Genomic DNA, 22,221 nt, shown 5'->3' on the forward strand with positions numbered 1-22,221 from the left:
TTACAGTTATTGTCACTGATTTTCCTGTTCTGCTAACCCTAATTAATCAATCCACGTTGGGTTGGTTGCAAGCCCAGGTTGGTATGGAGAGAAGGTAGTGAGTGCAAGGGAAGCTCTAAGGAGAGGAAGCAGGTGATCTCCAGATAGTTTTCGTATTACAGTATACTAACTACCTTGCATCTTTCTGAGGAAGATGTAAATAAGATTGTTCCTTCTTAACAAAGACAGCATGCTGCTACTGGCTGACAGTGTTTTTTTCTCTTTTGAATGCTTGTTGGACAGCAAATATTCTTATAGTTAGTGTCTAGAAACTTAAAACTTCAAGTTCCACTACAGTATGTTGAGAATGTCAAGCCACTTTCACTGAAGGGTTGTGTGGATTGAGTTCTGGATGTGATGGGATTTGGAGAATAAAAGTAGGCAGAATGATGAGAGAGAGAAATGGAATCAAAATAGAGAGAAACCAAAACAAGTTAAAATTGACTTGACAAACTACAGAGTTGGAGAATTATATAATAAAAAAGCAGAAATGAGCTTAGAATGGTAAAAATAGACACACGGGAATAAAACAAGAACAAATAAATTAAGGGCAAAATATATAAATAAACAAAATAACACGGTCAAGCGTAAAACTCAGTGAGGTTTTTTTTTTTTAACATATAGATTCGTTACTTAAAACACACATTGGACAACTGCGCTTTGACCAGACTGCATGTGTGGGGATGCGTATATAAAATGAGTACTATTGTGTGTTTTCCCATTTTTATTTCCACTCCTTTTTCCCCATTTGCTAATTAAACAGCCAGACCAAATCAGTTTGGGATGCCTGGGATAGTGCCACCGTATGTTCCTTCTCAGATGCTCAACATTCCACAGACCTCTCTACAAGCAAAACCTGTGGCAAGTATTTTCTTGACTTAATAACTATTAGAAATGTGGTCTGCTAGATTCATGAAAATCTAGATAAGGAGATAAAAACCTAGCCTGCTTTTCACAATCAGAGTTGATTGATAAATCTCATCTTGTAACTGCAGTGACTTGGTAGACTCCAATGAAAGCATTTCTCGTGAGCAGTCTGGAAGGCTGAACTGAAGACGTTTAAAAAAAAAAGTATTTAAATAACAGAATTCATATTATAACATCAATCTTTTTGTTGTTACCTTTGTTTAAAAAAAAAAATTGTATTAGGCCCCACAGATGTCCAGTCAGGGTGGAGCCCAAGGTCCGGGTCCATACCCATATAATCTCGCGGAGCCAGCCATCACCTTGGAAGGAGGTGGGAAAAGTCTTTCTGAGCAGAACAACTACAGTAACATTCCTCATGAAGGAAAACATACTCCATTGTATGAACGATCCTCTCCAATAAACCCAGCTCAGAGTGGGAGCCCCAATCATGTGGATTCAACCTATTTTCCTGCCTCTTCTACATCATCTTCCTCTGACAATGATGAAGGCAATGGAGGTGCTGTGAAGTAAGTAATGGATGAGATCATTTCAGTAACACTTTACATATTTTGAAATACTTACTCATGAGCAGAACCTTTTTCAGTATCCTGTGAGTACAGGGAAGGCTTGAAGGTTACTGACAGAAAAGTTGTACTTTGTTGAGTCACTGTGGCTGCCAATATATCTGTGTACTTTAGCCATTTTTCTAAAAAACAAAAAAAACCCACTACTGGCAGGTTTTTTTACCCCACACTTTTTCATTGTTCCCTAAAAAGAAAAATGATGCATTGTGAGATCCTGATAAATGAAAACCTCCTCTCTTCAACTCCACAGTGGAAAAACACCCCAAAGCATTATATATTAGAGTTCTAATAGATAAAATATAAAACCCTACTCAACTTACAGTTTTTGCAATTTTATAACTTTAGGGAAATGTAGTCATGCAGTGAAGTTTAGAGTTTATGCAAGGATTAACAATTCTAGAAAGTGACTGATGGCCCTCATCCACAGAACAGATACAGCACAGAGAGTAGCGCTGAAAACTTCGTTGTTCTGCCCTACCATTGTGCCTTGCCCCTTGCTTGGAGTGAAAAGGTAATTCAGACTAATTCATATGTTCAGGTTTATACTAGATCATTGGTTCTCAACAGGGGGCCACGAGCAGGTTTCAGGGGGTCCGTCAAGCAGGGCCAGCATCAGACTCACTGGGGCCAAGGCAGAAAGTTGAAGCCCCACTGCATAGGGCTGAAGCCCAAGGCCCTGAGCCCTGGCTGAAGCCTGAGCAGCTTAGTTTCATGGGGGCCCAAACAATTGCCCTGTTTGCTACCTCCTAACGCTGGCCCTGGCTTTTATATGCAGAACATCAGTTGTGACACAGGTGGGCTGTGGAGGTTTTATAGCATGCTGGGGGGGCCTCAGAAAGAAAAAGGTTGAGAACCCCTATACTAGGTCATATGTCCATTTTGGTAAGACAGTTGTGGAGTCTTTGTTACTGATTTCCAACAAAAGATTTCATAGAATCATAGAATATCAGGGTTGGAAGGGACCTCAGGAGGTCATCTAGTCCAACCCCCTGCTCAAAGCAGGACCAATCCCCAGACAGATTTTTGCTTGAGATCCCTAAATGGTCCCCTCAAGTATTGAACTCACAACTCTGGGTTTAGCAGGCTAATGCTCAAACCACTGAGCTATCCCTCTCCCCCTCTTGTCCTGTACTATCTCGGTGTACTATGGGTACTATCTGCATGTAACCTTAAATAGATGAAGACCTGGTGCATGCACCACGGCACATAACACTACTTAGTCTAAAGATGCCTTTAGACGTTCAAATCTGTGGTGCTTAGTATGCAGTTGTGAATGCATCTCTTCATGGCAGTAAATTCTGAGCATGTCTGCAATTAATGGTAATAACCCTAAATTTTATTTTTTGTGATGTAGTTGGTACACACTGGGGATCTGTGGACCACATTATGCTTGCTTTGCTTAATGACCTATGTACAATTACTTATCCACAATTAAAATTGTCAACTTATAAAATTGGTACATCTATGTTAATAAGATATGTACACTAGAAATTATTTTTAGTTTTTCACAATAATGTAATTTGTTTTATGCAGTACATTCTGAATTAATTTAGAAATTGGCATCCAGACAATATCACTTGTATCACTATGTTTAGAGACAGTCTCTTAAGTGGGAAACTAGTTGGTAAATTGACAGACATTGGAACTTCATTCAAGATGTTTTTCTACACTAATAAAAGAGAAGGTGATAAGTAACAACATGGATTTGTCAAGAAAAAAGTATGTCAAATCAACCTATAGCTTTCTTTGACAGCGTAACAAGCCTTGCGGAGAGGGGGGAAGCAGTAGATGTGGTATATTTTTAGTAAGGCTTTTGATACTGTTTTGCATGACTCTCTCATAAACCAGCTAGAGAAATACAGCCTAGGTCCTAGATGGAGCTACTATGAGGGTACGTCTACACTACGGGACTATTCCGAATTTGCATAAACCGGTTTTGTAAAACAGATTGTATAAAATTGAGTGCACGTGGCCACACTAAACACATTAAATCGGTGGTGTGCGTCCACGGTCCGAGGCTAGCATCGACTTCTGGAGCGTTGCACTGTGGGTAGCTATTCCGTAGCTATCCCATAGTTCCCGCAGCCTCCCCTGCCCCTTGGAATTTCCGGATTGCGATCCCAGTGCCTGATGGGGCAAAAATTATTGTCGCGGGTGGTTCTGGGTAAATGTCGTCAGTCACTCCTTCCTCTGGGAAAGCAACGTCAGACAAGCATTTCGCGGCTTTTTTCCCTGGATTGCCCTGGCAGATGCCAATAGCATGGCAGTCATGGAGCCTGTTTTGCCTTTTGTGACTGTCACCGTATGTGTACTAGATGCCGCTGACAGAGGCGATTCAGCAGCGCTACACAGCAGCATGCTTTTGCTTTTGCATGACAGCGGAGATGGTTACCAGCCATACTGTACTTATTACTTTACTTACTATCTACCAATCCATAAATTGGTAAAAAGATGATCATGGTTACCAGTCCTTTTGCACTGCACCATCTGTTACTGTCATAAGTGCCCCTGGCTGCTCTTAGCCAGGGGCGCAAAAGCCAAAATTGGGAATGACTCCCTGAGTCAATCCCTCCTTTTTGGTATCTAAAAATAGAATCAGTCCTGCCTAGAATATGGGCAAGTGTACTAGAGAACCACTGTATATCATAACCAGAGAGCACAGCTGCTCTGTGTCAGATCCTGCAGAAATTATGAGCTGTATGCTATTCACAGGGGGTGCTCCTGCAACAACCCCACCTGTTCATTCTGTTCTTCCCCCAGCCTTCCTGGGCTACCATAACATTGTCCCCCCACTTGTGTGATGACACAGTGACTTGTTAGTGAGAAATGAGTGGAAGGCAGCCTCCAGCTGCTATGATAGTCCAGACAGGACATTAAGCAGTGTGTAGGAGAGGAGCCCAGCATCCCACTCCTAGTCCAGGGGCAACTGAATCTTTTCTTTACACATGAAGGGTGGGGGCTGATGGAGCTCAGCCCCCTGTTGCTATGATGAGGATGGTAACCAGCCATATTGCACCATCTACCAGGAAAAATTAGGGGCAGGCACCCTTGATCGACCTAATGGATGCTAGTCTGCATGGTTACCAGTCCTTTTGCACTGCCCCATGTGCCAATAGGCTGATGATGACAATGGATATCAGTCTTATTGCACCATCAGCCACCCATGGCAGGGGGGGAGCAAGGATGTTGGTGTTGAGTGCTGCAGCATCGTGTCTATCTGCAGCATTCAGTAAAGATAGGGTGACATGTCAAAGAGTCAAGAGAGGATTGTTTTCCCTTTCACTTCTGGGGGTGGGTGGGGGGGTGCGTAGATTGCCGAGCTATGCCCTGACCCACCGCGGACACTGTGTTTGACCCTAGAAGCATTTGGAGCTCAGCCAAGAATGCAAATACTTTTCAGAGACTGCAGGAACTGTGGGATAGCTTGAGTCCTCCAGTCCATGACCGTCCATTTGATTCTTTGGCTTTCCGTTACGCTTGTCATGCAGCAGTGCGCTGAGCCCCTGCTATGGCGTCTGTCTGGAGATTTTTTAAAAATGATTTTGAATTTCATCTTCTGTAACGGAGTGCTGATAGAACAGATTTGCCTGCCCTTACTGCGATCACATCCGCATGGTCCATGCGGGAGCTCTTCCTTTATTTTGATTTTTAACTGCATCACCACACGTGCTGATCGGAGCTCCACGCTGGGCAAACAGGAAATATTCAAAAGTTCGCGGGGCTTTTCCTGTCTACCTGGCCACTGCATCCGAGTTCAGATTGCTGTCCAGAGCGGTCAGTGGTGCACTGTGGGATACCACCCGGAGGCCAATACCGTCGATCTGCGGCCACACTAACCCTAATCCGATATGGTAATATCGATATTAGCGCTACTCCTCTCGTTAGGGAGGAGTACAGAAACCGGTTTAAAGTGCCCTTTATACCGATATAAATGGCCTCTCAGTGTGGACGGGTGTGGCGTTAAATCGGTTTTACGCTCCTAAAACCGGTTTAAACGCCTAGTGTAGACCAGGCTTAAGGTGGTGCATAATTGGTTGGAAACCGTTCCCTGAGAGTAGTTCTCAGCAGTTCACAGTCAAGCTGGGAGGGCATAACGAGTGGGGTCCTGCAGGGATCGGTCCTGGGTCCAGTTCTGTTCAATATCTTTATCAGTGATTTAGCTAATGGCATAGAGAATACACGTTTATAAAGTTTGTGGACTATACCAACCTGGGAGAGGTTGCAAGTGCTTTGGAAGGTAGGATTAAAATTCAAAATTATCTGGACAAACTGGAGAAATGGTCTGAAGTGAGTAGGATGACATTCAATAAGGACAAATGCAAAGTACTCCACTTAAAAAGGAACAATCAGTTGCACACGTACAAAATGGGAAATGACTGCCTAGGAAGGAGTACTGCGGAAAGGGATCTGAGGTCATAGTGGATCACAGGATAAATATGATTCAACTGTATAATACCGTTGTGGGGGGTGGGAGGCAAATATTCTGGGATATAATAGCTGGAGTGTTGTAAGCAAAACATGCTGATATGGCCTCAACTGGAGTATTGTGTCCAGTTCTGGGCACCACATTTCCGAAAGGATGTGGACAAACTGGAGAAAGTCTAGAGGAGAGCAACAGAAATGATTAAAGGTTTAAAAAAATGTGACCTATGAGGGAAGATTGAAAAAATTGGATGTTTAGTCTGAAGAAGAGAAGACTAAGCGGAGGAACATAAGTTTTCAAGTGCATAAAAGGTGGTTACAAGGAGATGGGTAAAAAATTGTTCTTATTAACCTCAGAGGCTAGGACAAGAAGAAATGGGTTTAAATTGCATCAAGGGCAGTTTAGGTTGGACATTAAGAAAAACTTCCTACCTGTCAGGGTGGTTGGTTAAGCACTGGAATAAATTGCATAGGAAAGTTGTGGGATCTCTGTCATTGGAGGTTTTTTAAGAGCAGGTAAAGGATGGTGGAGATAATACTTAGTCCTTATAAAGGAAACTTTATAGTTTTTTAAAATTACAATCCAAATATTAGCAGCATTTAATTGACAATTATGGGGATATTACACTGCTTTCTAGACACTCCTGTATATTGGCATTTCTAATTTATATGGTGTCTTTTAAAATTAGAGCACTCACTGATAAAAATTCTCATTGACTATTAATAAAGCTATTAAGATGCATCTTCCATTTTGCACTAAATACTGTAGTTTTTCTTTTTGTGTGTTTATTCAGCCATGTCAGTGGGAACAAAATGAGTTGGGAAAAAACAAGAACACAGTCAGAAAACCAAGCACATGGAGACCCAGGAGACCAAACAAAGGTAATATCTTAAGTTCCAAACCTCCACATTTATTGCTACAGCCTTACAGGCATATGGGTAAAACTTTCAAAAGCACCCATGAGGACTTTAAAAAAAATAAAAAATAAAAAAAAGACAAACTGTAATATACAGTGAGAAATGGCTTTAAAATATGTCATGATATGCGTACAAAATTGTAAACTCAGTAGACTAGCTCACCCTGTCATTCTTGGATATTTCTGCACATTTCATATACACGATGATAATATACTGTGTTGATTTCAATATGAATGCCTTTAGTAGTCTTAATGTAGCATCTACAGGATGTTTGCTATATCTCTCAAGCTCTGCATGGTCTATCTGTTGTGAGCAGTTCCATTACGGATGTTTGAAGGTAGGGCATAAATGCACAACTCAGAACTGTGTAGTCATTATTATCAATTAATGTACGAGAATTCAAAGATGGAAAAAATAGTATTAATTATCAGTTAGAGATTTTACTTTTACAAATGGTTGGGATGAATTTCACAATGAATAGTAAAGTAATTCTATGAGTTTAATGTAAGGATGGTACAATTAATACCTTAAGAATTCAACATTGATTTAAAATTGCTCTAGTAAAAAGCAAGTGTCAAAACCATTGTCTATTTGAAGGACATCATGCCAGACATGCCAAGTTTCAACTACATTTCATTGAAAATTCACACGTTTTATACCTCCAATATAAACTAAGTTTATAATAGAGATGAAGGCTAGCAATTAATTTATTCTTAGGCAAAAAAGATAAATAAAAATAAAGCCAAACCAAAGTCTGGAGTTATGGTGAAAAGACCTTATTTTCTTAGCTATAAACCCTTTTGAGAATGTGTTAGTTCTCTTTCCCCCCCCCCACCCAATAAAATAAAATAAAATACAAGTTTTTAATCTGGAAATTCCAGTCAGATAACACCTTGGATCTGTCCCTATAGTGCTAACCTGATAACAGTCAGAAACAGACCTCACCCATCCATACTTATTCCTGCAAGCCACTCCCTGTGTGATAGCTATCTGCATGTGGACCATTCACAATTCCATAGGGCCATACAATTTGCAAAGTATGCAGAAAACTGGTGTGTAGATAATCAAATGGACACCTGTATATACTAGTATCTATGTACATTTTAAAGTGTATACTTCGTGTTTCTGTGATAACAGTTTTAAATGTGTAATTGCTTCCTTACCCTCCCCTAAACCAGTTAAAAGCAATTGTATTTGTTAAGCACTATAGGAAAAGCCAAGTCTAGAGTTTGTAGTTATATTTATTTCACAGAGAGGTAGCCAAAATATTGGAAAAATCTTTGAAAGGTGAAAATACATTTTTTAAATCTAGTTCCTCTGAAACTTTGTGTGTTTTCAAACTTTCCAGAAGAATTTCACATTGGAATCAGATGTGGCATGTGAAGTTTTAAGGTAGATCATTTAGGGAGTTGAAAATCTGGCCTATAACAGAAAGCTAGCGCCAACCCTGATGATAATGCTTCCTTTCTCTTATCCTTTGTTTCATTTAGTTAAATTGCAAGCTCTTGGGGTGAGAACTGTCTCGCTATGCATTTATACAGTGCCTGGGACAATGGGCTTCCCATCTCGGTTAGGCCTTTTAGGTATTACAGTAATACAAATAAATACTAACAATAATAATACTCCTAACTGTGGAGGTACTAGTGGTCTCTTGGATACCATTGTGTTGTTTGCAGTGTTGGGTGCATTATGTAGGGTGGATTGATTTAAATTACTGATTTTAATTGTGTATTGCAATTGTACTTTTTAGTTATTTTCCTGAGAGAGGTTGGTAACCATTAAAACATGTTGGTTTGCAACTAAATATAGCCTGTGTGCTGCTTTTTGCTAACCAGGAGGATATATTATGTCTATACAAATTTATTTAAACAATTCTGCAGCTTAATTTACATTTATTCAGATTCTTAATTTTTACATTTCTTACTATGTTAGAAAATGGAGAATGATGCATTTCTTATTTATTAGATTAATTTTTTACTTGTGATGTGTGTCAAGCTCTGCCTGGATGGACATTAATATTCAGTTAAAAATGGACAAAACCGCATTTTAATTTTTTTATTAAATAAAACTACCTTAACTTGCATTTATCAAAACATGTCTTGCATTTAAAGCTGATTTGTTAAAAGAGGAAGTATTATCTGTAGTTAGTGAATTGAACTGATTATTTCTGGTAATGATGTCATCAAGACTTTAGAACTAGTAGATTTAATAGTTTTTATTCATAGATGGGGAAAGGAAAATTAACTTTCCTTCTTTTTCTACTTCCAATTGGTTTCTAAACTTTGAACGAACTGGTCATTGAACGGAACTAGCTGAATAAACTGAAATGAAGATGATGGTCTCTCTGTACCTGCAGAAGAGGCTACAGCTATCAAAAGCTGGTTTAATACTTCAGCAAATTCTGGTTCCAGGTGTAAGCCATTGACTTCCACCAGTTTAGTGGTATTACTTTGGAACTTATCAGCAAATATGTACTCAGTATTTTTGTATGTAATGTTTTTAATAGATTATAAGTTTAGGCGTTAACATAGGTTGTCAATGACAAATTTATGAAAAGAATAAAAATCTGTATTTAACTTTAAAAAAATCAGATTTTTAGAATTTTCTAAACCAATTTGTATTCAGCCTGGTAATAACCTAGATAGTGCAAATACATGAGTCTTGTGGTAGTACACTTTTTTTTTAACTAGATTTCCCCACTCCCCCTCAATAGCAGCACAGTGTTTTTGTAAATTCTTATTTATAGTGCCATTTCAGCATCTTCTGAATTCATTCTTAGAGCCACTAGAGTTGGGGATAGGAATCTATTTACAATAATTAAATCTAAATAAAAATATACCATAAATATGACACTTTGGTTAAAAAATACCTTTTGGTATTTAGAAAGATTTGATGGGGGTACCTGGAATTACCTAAAAAAAGCTGGGGACCCTGCACACCTTTCTGCATGTGAAGGGATGTTCACATCTGCAAAACCATGAAACTGATTAATCATAAAGTGCTGTCACATGCACAAAGTTAACAAACCTTAGTCTTTCAGTTATAGCAATTTAGGAATTACTTGTTATAGTAGTAGATATCAAATTCAGATGAAAATATGATTTATGATGTCCTCCTAAATTGAGAGATTACCAGATTGTTGTTAGTGAGATTTTTTATGGGTTTCTCTGCTTTTTACTTTTAAGCATCTCTGAAAGTTATCCAAGTACTTTTTCATTGTTGGATAAGTCCAACAGTATGTCACTTTTGGCTGTAAATCTTAGGGCTGGTCTACACTTGGGGGGGTATCGATCTAAGATACGCAACTTCAGCTACGTGAATAGCGTAGCTGAAGTCGAAGTATCTTAGATCGATTTACCTCGGGTCCTCACGGCGCGGGATCGACGTCTACGGCTCCCCTTGTCGACTCCGCTACCGCTGCTCACTCCGGTGGAGTTCCGGAGTCGACGGGAGTGCGTTCGGGGATTGATCTGGACGTACCCTTAATACTGAATTGAATTTCTACCAACAGAATTGAATGCTATACTAGCAACTCTTAACCAGAAGAGGCAGCAAAAATCTTGTGCAGCCCTCTTAACACAGGGAACATAATTTCATTCATAATGGGGAAAAAACCATAGGCCCCTCAAGATCAAATCACCTTACGTGGTCAGTGCTTGTATGTTTTCCCATTTTGTTCAAGAAATGAGCAGGGGAAGGTTTTGTCCCCCCGTCCTTCTCTCCTCCTCTCTCCCTTCCCCTCCCCGGCCAGGCTGGAGTTGAAGGCCCTTTGTTTTGCCTTTGCCCAACTAGTCAATGACTCCCCAGAAATGTTTATCAGAGGTTGTTGTTGCTATACTGGGAAAATATTAATGTAAAGAAAAATTATTCTTTTGAATATGAAAAGTTAAAATTTAAACTGCACAATGACATGAATATATCTTGTTTTTAATAATGGTTATTTGCAGGCAAACAACGACTAAAGTAACCACAGAATAGGAAGATTTTATTTTCAGCATTCTGTTAGGGTTACAATTTTGATTCACTTATGAATATAAAATCATAGAAAAGTAGGGCTGGAAGGGAACTCAAGAGGTCAACTAGTCTAACCCCCTGCACTGAGACAGGACCAAGTATAGACCATCCCTGGCAGGTGTTTACCTAACCTGTTCTTAAAAACCTCCAACGATGGGATTCCATAATCTCCCGTGGCAGCCTATTCCAGAATTTAACTATTTTTATAGTTAGGAAGTCTTTCCTAATATCCAAACTAAATCTCTCTAGCTGCAGATTAAGTCCATTACTTCATGTCCTGCCTTAAGTGGACATTGATTTCAGCCCTCTTTGTAAAAGCTCTTAACATATTTGAAGACTGTTATCAGGTTCCCCTTCAGTCCTATTTTCTCAGGACTAAATATGTTCAGTTTTTTCACCTTTCTTCTTTGGTCAGGTTTTCTAAACCTTTATCACTTTTGTTGCTTTCCTCTGGACTGTCAGATTTGTCCACATCTTTCTTAAATGTGTGGTGCTCAGAATTGGATACAGTACTCCAGCTGAGGCCTCACCTGTGCCAAGGAGAGCAGGGCAGTTACCTCCTGAATCTTACATATGACACTTCTGTTAATACACCCTAGAATGATATTAGCCTTTTTTGAAACTGCATCATGTTGTGGATCACAAATTGAATATGAGTTAACTATAACTCCCAGATCCTTTTCAGCAGTACTACTGTCTAGACAATTATTCCTCATTTTGTAGTTGTGTGTTTATTTCTTCCTAAGGCTGTGTCTACAGTTGTGGCAGCCTTTAGAGTACATGCACTACACACGTAGCTAGATGCCGCTGTGAAAGGCTCAGGCAGCAAGGTAAAGCTCTGGTAACTCCCTGCTGCAGGAGCCTTTTACTGTGACAGGGAAAGGCTCTGGAAGAAGAGAGGCAGTGGGACACTATACTGCCAAAAATAGTGTCCTGAGGATTCAGGCATGTAGGACACTCTACCTGCCTAAGCAATGCCTCACTGTCTACACTGCTGTTTGTACCCAGGCTAGCTGGGTGTGTGGTGTCTGTACTCTACATCTACACTTACAGCCGTATGTACCTAAGAGTAGTACTTTACACTGTTCATGTTTGCAGCTTCTGTAGCTGCCTTTGGGTAATCCATTCTACATGTTTGCACTTTTGTATAGCCAAAAAAAAGATGAATGTTTTCATTTGTTGGACAAGGTGGGTGAGATAATATCTTCTATTGGACTGACTTCTGTTGGTGAAAGAGACAGCTATAGCATTTCACATGTAGACAAGCCAAAGTTTTCAGGCTATACAGAACTCTTCGTCAGGTGCGGGAAAGGTACTCAGGGCTTGTCTACACTTAAAATGCTACAGTGGCACAGCTGCACTGCTGCTGCGCTTCAGTGTAGACACCATCTTCCTGTTGGCATAGGTAATCCACCTCCTCACCAGGCGCTAACTAGGTTTCTTCTGTTGACCTAGCTCTGTCGACACAGGGACTTAGGTCACCTTACCTATGTCGCTCAGGTATGGATGTTTCACACACTTGACCAATGTAGTTAAACCGATTTAATTTTCTAGTGTAGACCAGGTCCCAGAGAGTGTCTACACAGCAAAGAAAAACCCGAGGCTGGCCCATGTCAGCCGACTTGGGCTTGCGGGGCTATTTCATTGCTTTGTAGACTTCTGGGCTGGGGTCTGGACTCTAGGACCCTGGAGCCTGGAAGTTTACACAGCAATGAAATATCCCCTTGAGCCTGAGTGACATTGCTATGTTGACATACCCAAAGTGTCACAGCTAAATACAAGGTGAAACAGATGGTTTAGAATTAATAGTTAACGTATTCTGAGACACCATTCAAGGTGAAGTTGCCTGTAACTCCTTTGCAGTCATAGGCCAAAAAAGGGGGTCGGGGGTTTCAGCTTGTTGTAATAAGCCATTAATCTGGTGCCTTTATTAAAGCCATTATTTTTAGTGTCTAGCAAAGTTATGAATTTAAGCTCCCATTGTGGGTGCAGGGAGAGACATGCAAAGTGCCTTTTTTCTGTTAATGTACAAGTTTATTTTTCTATGTAACCAATAAAGCATGTTTTCTTTTGTATGATGTATTACAGGCAGAAGGTTCCTCGACTGCCTCTTCAGGAAGCCAGGCAGCTGAAGTCAAAGGGAATCAAGCCAGTAGTCCACAAATCCCATGTCTGTTGTCAATGCCCACCAGGAACCATATGGATATTACCACCCCTCCATTGCCTCCTGTAGCACCTGAAGTATTAAGAGTGGCAGAACACAGGCACAAGAAGGGATTAATGTATCCCTACATCTTTCATGTCCTAACCAAGGTATGACTCTCAAACTCAGGTATTGTGAAACAGCGATTCTGTAAAGGTAAACACCTGACCAGACACTATCATGAGGGGTGATGCACACTTGCTCCTGCTTAGAGCTCTGGCCTATTAGTACTTCTAACAATTGGTGAAAAAGAAGCTCCAGACAGTAGCTCTGGGAGTGAATTGCACAACAGGTGTCTGACCCTCATTGTTAAAACTGCTTACTCACAAAATAGCTGACTTTTTTTTTCCTGAATTTTCTCTATTTTTCCCTTTTCTATTTTAAAAAAGTTTGGTGTGTGTGGTGCTTCTTGAGGCTTTGGCATCTCTGCCAGTCTCTCTCTGACATTACCTGTTTCAGAATCGTTTAGATATTTATTTTGATGTGATTGTTGTCTGGCTCTCTTGTTCCCTTCACTGTTTCTTTTTCTCTTGGTATACCTGAAGAGAAACAGCCCAGCAGCTTAAGAAATTCCTCCAGGTGTGGTCATAAAATGTTCATTATGGATAAACATGATTGCTATCTTCAGCGCCTGGCAAATACATGGCAAGTGGGCATGTCTTAGGGAGATCACTTGAACATCCCTGCTCTGCACTCTAAGTCCAACAGAAATCTCTCTGGATGGCCTTGGAGAGCAAATCTTCCACAGCAATGGAGGAGAGTTCCTCATCTTACTACGAAGAGGCTGTGTCAATGCCAGCTGATTCAGTGTAGTTTTAATGGGAGTTCCCAAAGCTGTGTGTTTTGGAACTATCAGAGGTCAGCACTGTCTCAGTCATTAGAGCCAGTGGGATGCAATGATGCCCTTGGCACAACTCTTTGGTTTTGCTTAGTATAGATTCAGAGGACAAGATTCAATCCAAACCTCCCTCTAAGTGCAGGCTGAAAAGATCCTACAACTTGACCCTTCTGATTCTGTTTCATCTTCTCACACTCCTGTTCAAAGCAACTTAATGCCTATAGTAGTTCCATCCACAACAGTTGTAGCAGCAATAAGTCCAGTCACTGGATCGTTAAACATTATTATATTATTCTCATTGATATCCTTAAAGCCAGAATGTCATTTAATTTGCAGATGGACATGCCATGCTCTCTTTGAGGCATGAACTGTCACTTTGCTATGTTTATACAGTGCCTCGCCCAATAGGGATGGGACTCCTCTGTGCAATAGCAATATAGATACTACTACTCCTTGGGGGCATTCTGCGCACAATATTTTAAAATTCCGCAAATTTTATTTGTCAAGATAACACTACATAATCACACCAGTTTCAATTATTTTGGTAATTAATTTCAAAATACCTGTCAGCAAGTATGTCTGTAACAATACAGACACACACAAATTCCCTCAGGGAGTAGAGAGTTAAAGCAACCCCTATGACAACCCAGTTCCTGTTTCTCTGCCCCTTATCCTCCTCCCCTTCCCCCAGCCCAGCTGCAGGGCCAGACACCTCCCCGCCGCCTCCCAGCCCAGATACCCGTGTCCCCCAGAGCCCATGGATCCAGAGGGAGAAACAGCTTGATGCTCAGTCCAAGGCTTGCATGGAGTTTCCTGTGTGCTGCCCTCTCCTTCCCTCAGGGCATGCTGGGAACTGTAGCTGCCAGGAACCCTTTAGCTCCCTCTCCCTACCCCCAGCAGTGTCTTCTATAGGCGAGCTGGGCTCTGCTGGGTCCAGCGGCCCCTGGTGGTGGCTAGCAGCACTGCAGCCCATTTCTGTGGAGGAAAGGAAATTCTATGCACAGCTTTAATTTCTGCAAAATTCTGCATTGTGTGGCGGCACAGAATTCCCCCAGGAATAATAATATATTGACTGATGACATTAGTTTTCCTACAGTGACTTCATTTGAGGCTTTTGATGTCTGTGATTTTGTACTTTTGGTGCACTTTGTGTTAGTTTTTGGCCTGACACAATTGCAGCAACTCTTGTTGTCTGGATGAGTGATTTGCAGGACTCCCCTGATACATTCTAAATCTCCATATGGGGAGAGGAAAAAGTAGCTACCTGCTTCATGCCCAGATCTCCCACAATGATACTTCTTGTTAATCAGGATGTCTGAGACCATCTGCTTAAAGAATTTGCAAGAAGTTATTTATTCCTCAGGTGCTTGCATATGTCCATTCCAATGTAGGTGTGTGTGTGCCCCAAGCACAGTTGCTGGAATTTTTCTCCTCAACAGTATCCGTTGGATCGGCTCCGGCGGCTTCTGGTGCCATGCTCTCATAGCGCCGTTATAAATGGCCCTGCTGACCCCACTACCCCTTCAGTTCCTTCTTACCACCCGTGATGGTTGCTGGAACCCTTCATTGCTCAGACAGTTCCATGGCAACAGACGTTTCCTAAGATTTGTAGTGAACCAAGTTCACTACCAGTTTGTGGTGATTCCATTTGGCCTGTTAGCCGCCCCGCAAGTCTTCACCAAATGCATGGCAATAGTAGCAGCCTTTCTCAGAAGAAAGGAAGTCCATGTATTTTCATACCTCAATGACTGGCTAGTCAATAGAAAGTTGGCAACCCTACGGAAGACCTTTGGTTGCAGGTACACCGAAGGGGAGTATAGGAAGTAGCCATGGGGAACCAAATTACTCTCTGGCTGTGGTGCTGCCGGAGACATGGTCAAGGGCCGATCCAGAGCTCAAGTGGAAGCAAACATCTGTCTCATTCAATTGACCTTCAGAATGTTAGGTCTTTTGTTGAACATCCAGAAGTCCACCCTTATCCCAATCCAAAGGATGGAGTTCATCAGTCTGGTACTTGACTCTGAGCAAGCAAGAGTTCTACTTCCAGACATCCCTGATAGGTCCCTCCAGGCTCATCTGATCACAACCGTATGAAAATGTCTGAGCCTCCTGGGCTATGTGGCATCATGCACGTACGTAGTGCAACATGCAAGGCTATGTCTCAGACCTCTCCCAGTCTGGCTGGCCATCGTATACTTCTCCTTTTGTCATCACCTGGACCCAGTGCTTATGGTATCTACCCAGTCCTCAGCTCACTGTCATGATGGCAAAACAGCCACACGGTATGTGCAGGGTACCCTTCTCAAGACTTTAACCGTTGTTCCTAGTGTCTGATGCATCAGCCCTTGGCTGGGGAGTCCACCTAAGGTTCCTCAGGACTGAGGGCCTTTGGTCCCAAGATGAGCTTTCCCTCCACATCAGTGTCAGGGAGCTCAGGGTGGTGTGTCTGGCCTGCCAGGCATTTTTACCTCACATGACGGGCAAGACTGTTTCGGTTCTCACGGACAATATGACGGCTGTGTTCTACATAAACAGGCAGGGTGGTGCGCGTTGTTTCCCCTCCTCCATATCAGGAAGCAATCCACCTGTGGCAATTCTGCATTGCTCAGTCCATCAGCCTGGAGGCATCCTACCTCCCAGGAGCACACAACCAGCTGGGAGATCACCTCAGCAGGTTTTTCTCCACTCACCATGAGTGGTCTCCCCAGCCAGACATTGTGAGGGACATCTTCCAATGGGGGGAGGCATTCCCCTAATGACTTGTTTGCCACCTGCAACAACAGGAAATATCAGCAGGTTTCAATGAGGATCATTAATACTTGTTATTAACACAATGAAGAAGTCCTGAGGAGTGCAACAGGTATATCTCCCCTTAAATCCGGGAACCTGAGGTCTCAGTGGTCTTAAACTAAATGGAGAGTTGGGCTGAGATTTTCAAAATGTTTAGACACCTAAATAAGCATTCTGATTTTCCAAAGTGCTGAGTACCCTGCTGTTCCCAGTGATTTTAAAGGGAGCTGCTGGCTGCTCAGCACTTCTGAAAATCAGCCCACTTATTTAAATTATAAATAAGGATTTATGCTCTTAACTTTAGGCACCTTTTTTTAAATCTTGGTCTTCTGCATTGCATCTGAGTGACAACCCTCTGATATGTTCTAGCTCAGTGTCATTCCAGGGTACTGGCCCATCTGTGGTGAAACTGAGTGCAAATAATTTAAGCATGCTTATAGCTTTTTAGATCCAAGCAAAGGGGCTGATGTAATACGTACTTTTAGAAAAGAAAATGTCTTGCATCTATTTATTGGTTAAGAATTAATATAGTCACAGGAAATCCCCACTTGCTTGCCATTCTTACAGAATTAGGAAATATATATTTTTCATCTCATTGACTTTTCAGTATTAGCAACTCTTAGTATCCACGACTCCAGCAGATACATGCACACAGTCTTGCTGTTTGCTGGTCGTCAGGAATTTTGCAATAAGACTTCTCTCAGAAAACCTAACACCCTTGCCCTGCCTCTGCTCCACCCCTTCTCCAAGGCTACACCTCTGCTCACTCCATCCCCCCCTCCCTCTGTCGCTCACTCTCCCCCACCCTCGCTTGCTCATTTTCACTGGGCTGGGGCAGTGGATTGGGGTGTGAGAAGGGGTGAGGGCTCCAGCTGCAAGTGAGGGCTCGGGGGTGGGGCCAGAGATGAGAGGTTTAGGGTGCAGGAGAGGGCTCTGGGCTGGAGCAAGGGCTTGGGGTGTGGGAGTGAGTGGGTCCAGGGATGAAGGGCTTGGGATACAGGAGGAGGCTCCAAGCTGGGGCAGGGGGTTGGAGTGCGGGAAAGGGGGCCAGGGTGGAGCCAGAATGAGGGGTTCGGGGTGCAGGATGGGGATCTGGGCTGGGGCAGGGGGTTGGGGCATGGAAGAAGGTGCGGGGTGTGAGCTCCGGGTGGCGCTTACCTCAGGCGGCTCCCGGGAAGCAGTGACATCTCCTTCCGGTTCCTAAGTGGAGGCGCGACCACGTAGCTCTGGGTGTTGCCCACACCTGCAGGTGCTGCTCCCTCAGCTCCCATTTGCTGTGGTTCCTGGCAAATAGGAACTGCTGAGCTGTCATTGGGGATGGAGGCAGCACAGACCCCTGTGGCCCTTCCTTGACCTAGGAGCCAAAGGAAGATGCCGGAAGCTTCCCAGGAGTTGCGCAGAGCCAGATAGGGAGCCTGTTTGCGCCGCCAACCAGACTTTTAATGTCCTGGTCAGCAGTGCTGACTGGAGCCACCAGGGTCCCTTTACAACTGGGCGTTCTGGTCGAAAACCAGACACCTGGCAACGCTAGTTGTCTGGCGTTTCCCTGGGGTACACTGCGGTATCTGTCTAATCTATCTAAATGTTAATTTAGATTTTAAATACCTGGTAGTAAAATATCTCCCATCTAAAGCTTTGAGCACCCTTGATAATCTTTTAAAAATACACTAAACAAACCTATCAATTACCCTGACAACAACATAGATATAACAATTTGCATAAGTCTACCAAAATTGGCAAACCTGGCACTTAATTTTGAGCATACAAATCTTCTGTTAATCTTTGCATAGCTTATTTTTTGTCATGGAGTTCTGTTTTGTCAAATATATGTTTAGCAATGTATTTCAGTACAAAAATGGACAGTAATGCAGTGTAGTGATTGAGAATTGAAAGGCGTAAGTGTACCTGCATCAGAGTTTAGTTTTGTATTTCGTTGTGTTTTAATTCTCAACCATAACATGGCATTGATACACTTTTTCTCCATTTACTTTCCGTATCCGTAAAAGAAAAACACAGAAGCGACTGTCTGATTGATTAATTTCTTTGTGAATAGTCAAATGCTATATTTGATGTTGTTTAAACGTACTATCTGAATATGTGATCATAGAATGCAGAAAGTATCCAAGCAATTAAACATCAAAAGAAGAATTATTCTAAATTGTGAGGAATCTGTTCCAGCAATAAATAAATAAATGTAGGGACCTCTGCACTGAATACAGTAGGGCAATCAATATTTAAAGACTGATCTGTTTTCTTAGTTAATAGAAATGGTATTTAACATGTGCAGGCAGGGTCCAACGTGTTATATGATTACATTGCCACGTAAATTGTTGCGTAATTGTGGATTATTTTTAAATGGCCTCATAATTGTTTTCCAGAATCTAAAGCTTTCATTTTTCTATAACCCTCATGTTTATGGGGAAACCTTAAAAACATAAACTGAGTGTAACTGATGCAGTATTTTCTGAGTTTGCCAAGAGCCTAAAACAAAGGTCTGGGAGGTATGAACTTCATTGTTCATCTCTTGGATGTGAACACTGAAGTCTGTTGATGGTTTAAATTACCATTTTATCAGAAACAGTTAACTAATATGCTTATTTGTCATTGTTGGATGTAGTGGCAAATATTGGGGAAGGATGCAGTGGAGCAGCTAGTTGCTACCAAGGATTACTACTCTCCCACTTCCAAAATTAAAAACACCTCTGCCCTTCCCTTAAATGGAGAGGAGGGTACACAGTTCATCCCCTTCCAAGTACCAAAAGCCCTGACTACTTCCTGGGTACCAAATACAAATTTCATACCTTCCTGGGTACCAAAAGCCTCAATGACTCCCTCCCCAGTTTCCAAAACACTCCTGCATTTCCCTGCCAATTACTACAGTACAGTTACTTTGTCTGTACAACAATCTGCAGCATACTGAAAACCTAAAAGCTGAGAGGAAGGGGATTGAGGTAACAGTATTGTGCCAGGGTTGGCTATCTTGCCATGTGACTTCAGAGATGTTGCTGCTGCTTGGAATGTAGCTTGTAAAGAATTTAATTCAAAAGAAAAAGACAAAATAAAGTTTTAATTGTGGGTAAAGTAAATGAGTGTATATACAAACAAAATATTGGATACTTGTATTGATTGATGTTTGTATAATATGTAATACTATAGAGAAAATTGGGATTCTAACATCTTAAATTGAGACTCTGTGAGTGGAAAGGTAAGTTAGTAGTGAATGCTTTTAATTTTCCTAAGAGTCCTATTTAAAGTTTAAAAAAAAAAAAGAAGGTGGGAGGGTACAGGTTGAATCTTACTAGGGACATATACTACTCTTGATCCACTTGTGCAGTTGACATTGGTATTGGTGGCATTTCTGCGTGTACTTGACAGACAGTAGTCTATGACCCTACAGAAATTATTGGTGCAGACTTTGTCAGAATAGAATGGGAAAAAGGAATAGTTAAGATTTAAAATTCTTAACAGGTAGAAAGTGGCATTAGTTGTTTGCCTGGTATCTCTTAGTTGCCTATTTAATTTTAAGTGGTCTCTTACTGCATGTGTGGACCCCTTATGCTTAACAATTTGTCCCAACTTGTAATTCGCTTAGACACTCTGGTTACATTCCCCAGACCTGAAGAAGAGCTCTATGAAGCTTGAAAGCTTGTACCTTCCACCAGCAGAAGTTGATCCAGTAAAAGATATTACCTCATCTACCATGTCTCTTTCAGTAAAAATAAACACAATCAGCCTTTAAAGTCATGGGGGTGGTATAATTTGTGGTAAGCAGAGAGAAGTTTGCAGTTGAGCCTCTGTGAAAACATACATTAAAATCTACTTTGCTAAATTTAACTTGTTTGTCCTTTTAGAAGGGAGGAGTAACTTTTGTGGTTGAAATGGTTTATAGATGCTTATATGATAGGTTAAGTCCTTATTATTTTCCCCATAAACCTAACACCGTCTAGTGATCTTCGTCCTTCTATGTGTAGCAGATTTCAGTTTCAGCACAGTTCCCCTAATTTCAAAATCTGAAGACAAGGTAACATATGTGAGCTAATTTAAGATTCTGCCTTGTGTAAATTACCCCTCTCCCCCATAATAAAAAAAATAAATTACATGATCTGTGGAATGGAAGACTGTGATTTTCTAATTCCAAGTGTTCAAATGCTTATTGATATGGTATTTTTATTAGTAGGGATGTATGAATCTTTGATTTTAAATACAAATCCAGACATCTTAAAACATGAATGAATCAAACATTGATCTATAGAACAGAGTAAGTCTGAATCGCCACAGTCTAAGGACATTGCAGCTGATGTGTGGACCTAGAATATTATAACTCGGATGTTCCTCAGCCTAACTTCTACTTGTATTGCTAGTAAATTTACAGATGAGCCTTTATGTGACTTTGGAATGTTTTGACAGCAGGCACACAGGCACTACTATTTCTGATAACTTTAAAAATCTGCTAGAGGCATTGTAGATGGCAAAAACCGGCAGCCTTGTTCATTATGGAAACACTGTTAACATTAAAACAAAAACAAAAAGAGCTTTCAGCAATTGTAATATTTGTAGGATGAGCTGTTTGTACATACCCTGCAGCTGTGCATTCATGATGATGATTTATTGAAAACTGATCAGTACAAGTTGGTGGTTGCATTACTCCATTACACTCTCCAAAATCTGAGACAAACAGAGGGATATAGGATTGTCTATAGATTATTTGTTCAGGAGATGGTCAGAAAATAGAAACCTGCCTTGATTGGAAAAGTACTTACCTTGTAATTCTCTGAAGATCTCAGCAGCATTTGTCAGGTAGAAAACTCGCCAAGTTCTTATGATTTTTAGCCTACAAAATCACGTATAGTCTGGCATGTGTGCTCTGCCCTACTTAGCATGGTCTAACAATAAGTATTTCAGGGGTTCCAGAACATTCTCCTCATATCTTTTAAGAGCAGAAAGCAAGAGCTCTGCCCTAACTTTCTAGTTACACAAAGATTGCAAAAAATATTTCTTCAAAGTGACCAACATCAAAGCTCAGAAATGGGCAAATGAGTAAGCACTTATACAGAGGGTAAACATATTCCGTTCTATTAAAAAACCACCAAACTCTTGGTGGTGGGAGGCATATGGGTGTGTGTCCAGTGAGATACTATCCTCAAAAAATCAGAATTACAAACAGGTAGAGAAAAGAGCAGGGGAGAAAAAAGCATATCCTAGAAAACATCAGATATGACCACTTAATGGCTTGTCGGATGTGTCCCAAGAAATGAATGTACTTTCTGATTCTCTAGCTTCACATGAATCAGGTCATTCTAATATGTAGTCAGACACCCACACAGATATGATCCTTGTGGGAAAACTTTGATTAGGACACTGATGTCAAATGAAACTAGAAAGTTGAATGGTCTTCTTACACTTGCTCATTGAGCCAAAATGACTTTACACAAGAGAAAGTATTGAGAAGTCTGGAATACAGTGGATCAAAATGGGCATTTTTTAATTTGCTCATTACTCCATGAAGA

The 22,221-nt window shown here is 41.2% G+C and overlaps 1 protein-coding gene and 1 long non-coding RNA gene across 4 annotated transcripts in view; one reads left to right on the forward strand and one right to left on the reverse strand.

The window, feature by feature from the left end:
- Window positions 1-22,221, forward strand: part of FAM120A (family with sequence similarity 120A) — a 123,836-nt gene that overhangs the window by 49,415 nt on the left and 52,200 nt on the right. For all 3 annotated transcript variants that reach the window (XM_045023216.1, XM_045023215.1, XM_045023213.1), the window contains exons 6-9: window positions 803-900; window positions 1,189-1,472; window positions 6,746-6,833; window positions 12,972-13,196. In XM_045023216.1, coding sequence (XP_044879151.1) covers window positions 803-900; window positions 1,189-1,472; window positions 6,746-6,833; window positions 12,972-13,196 — 695 coding nt within the window. The remainder of the gene's footprint in view (window positions 1-802; window positions 901-1,188; window positions 1,473-6,745; window positions 6,834-12,971; window positions 13,197-22,221) is intronic.
- LOC123373928 lies at window positions 14,874-21,381 on the reverse strand. Its single transcript, XR_006580942.1, has 3 exons — window positions 21,292-21,381; window positions 17,873-17,997; window positions 14,874-16,695 (listed from the first exon to the last, which is right to left on the reverse strand). It is a non-coding gene; the product is annotated as an uncharacterized LOC123373928 (long non-coding RNA).

Source organism: Mauremys mutica, chromosome 7 (assembly GCF_020497125.1).
Source record: "Mauremys mutica isolate MM-2020 ecotype Southern chromosome 7, ASM2049712v1, whole genome shotgun sequence".
NCBI classification, from domain to species: Eukaryota; Metazoa; Chordata; order Testudines; family Geoemydidae; genus Mauremys; species Mauremys mutica.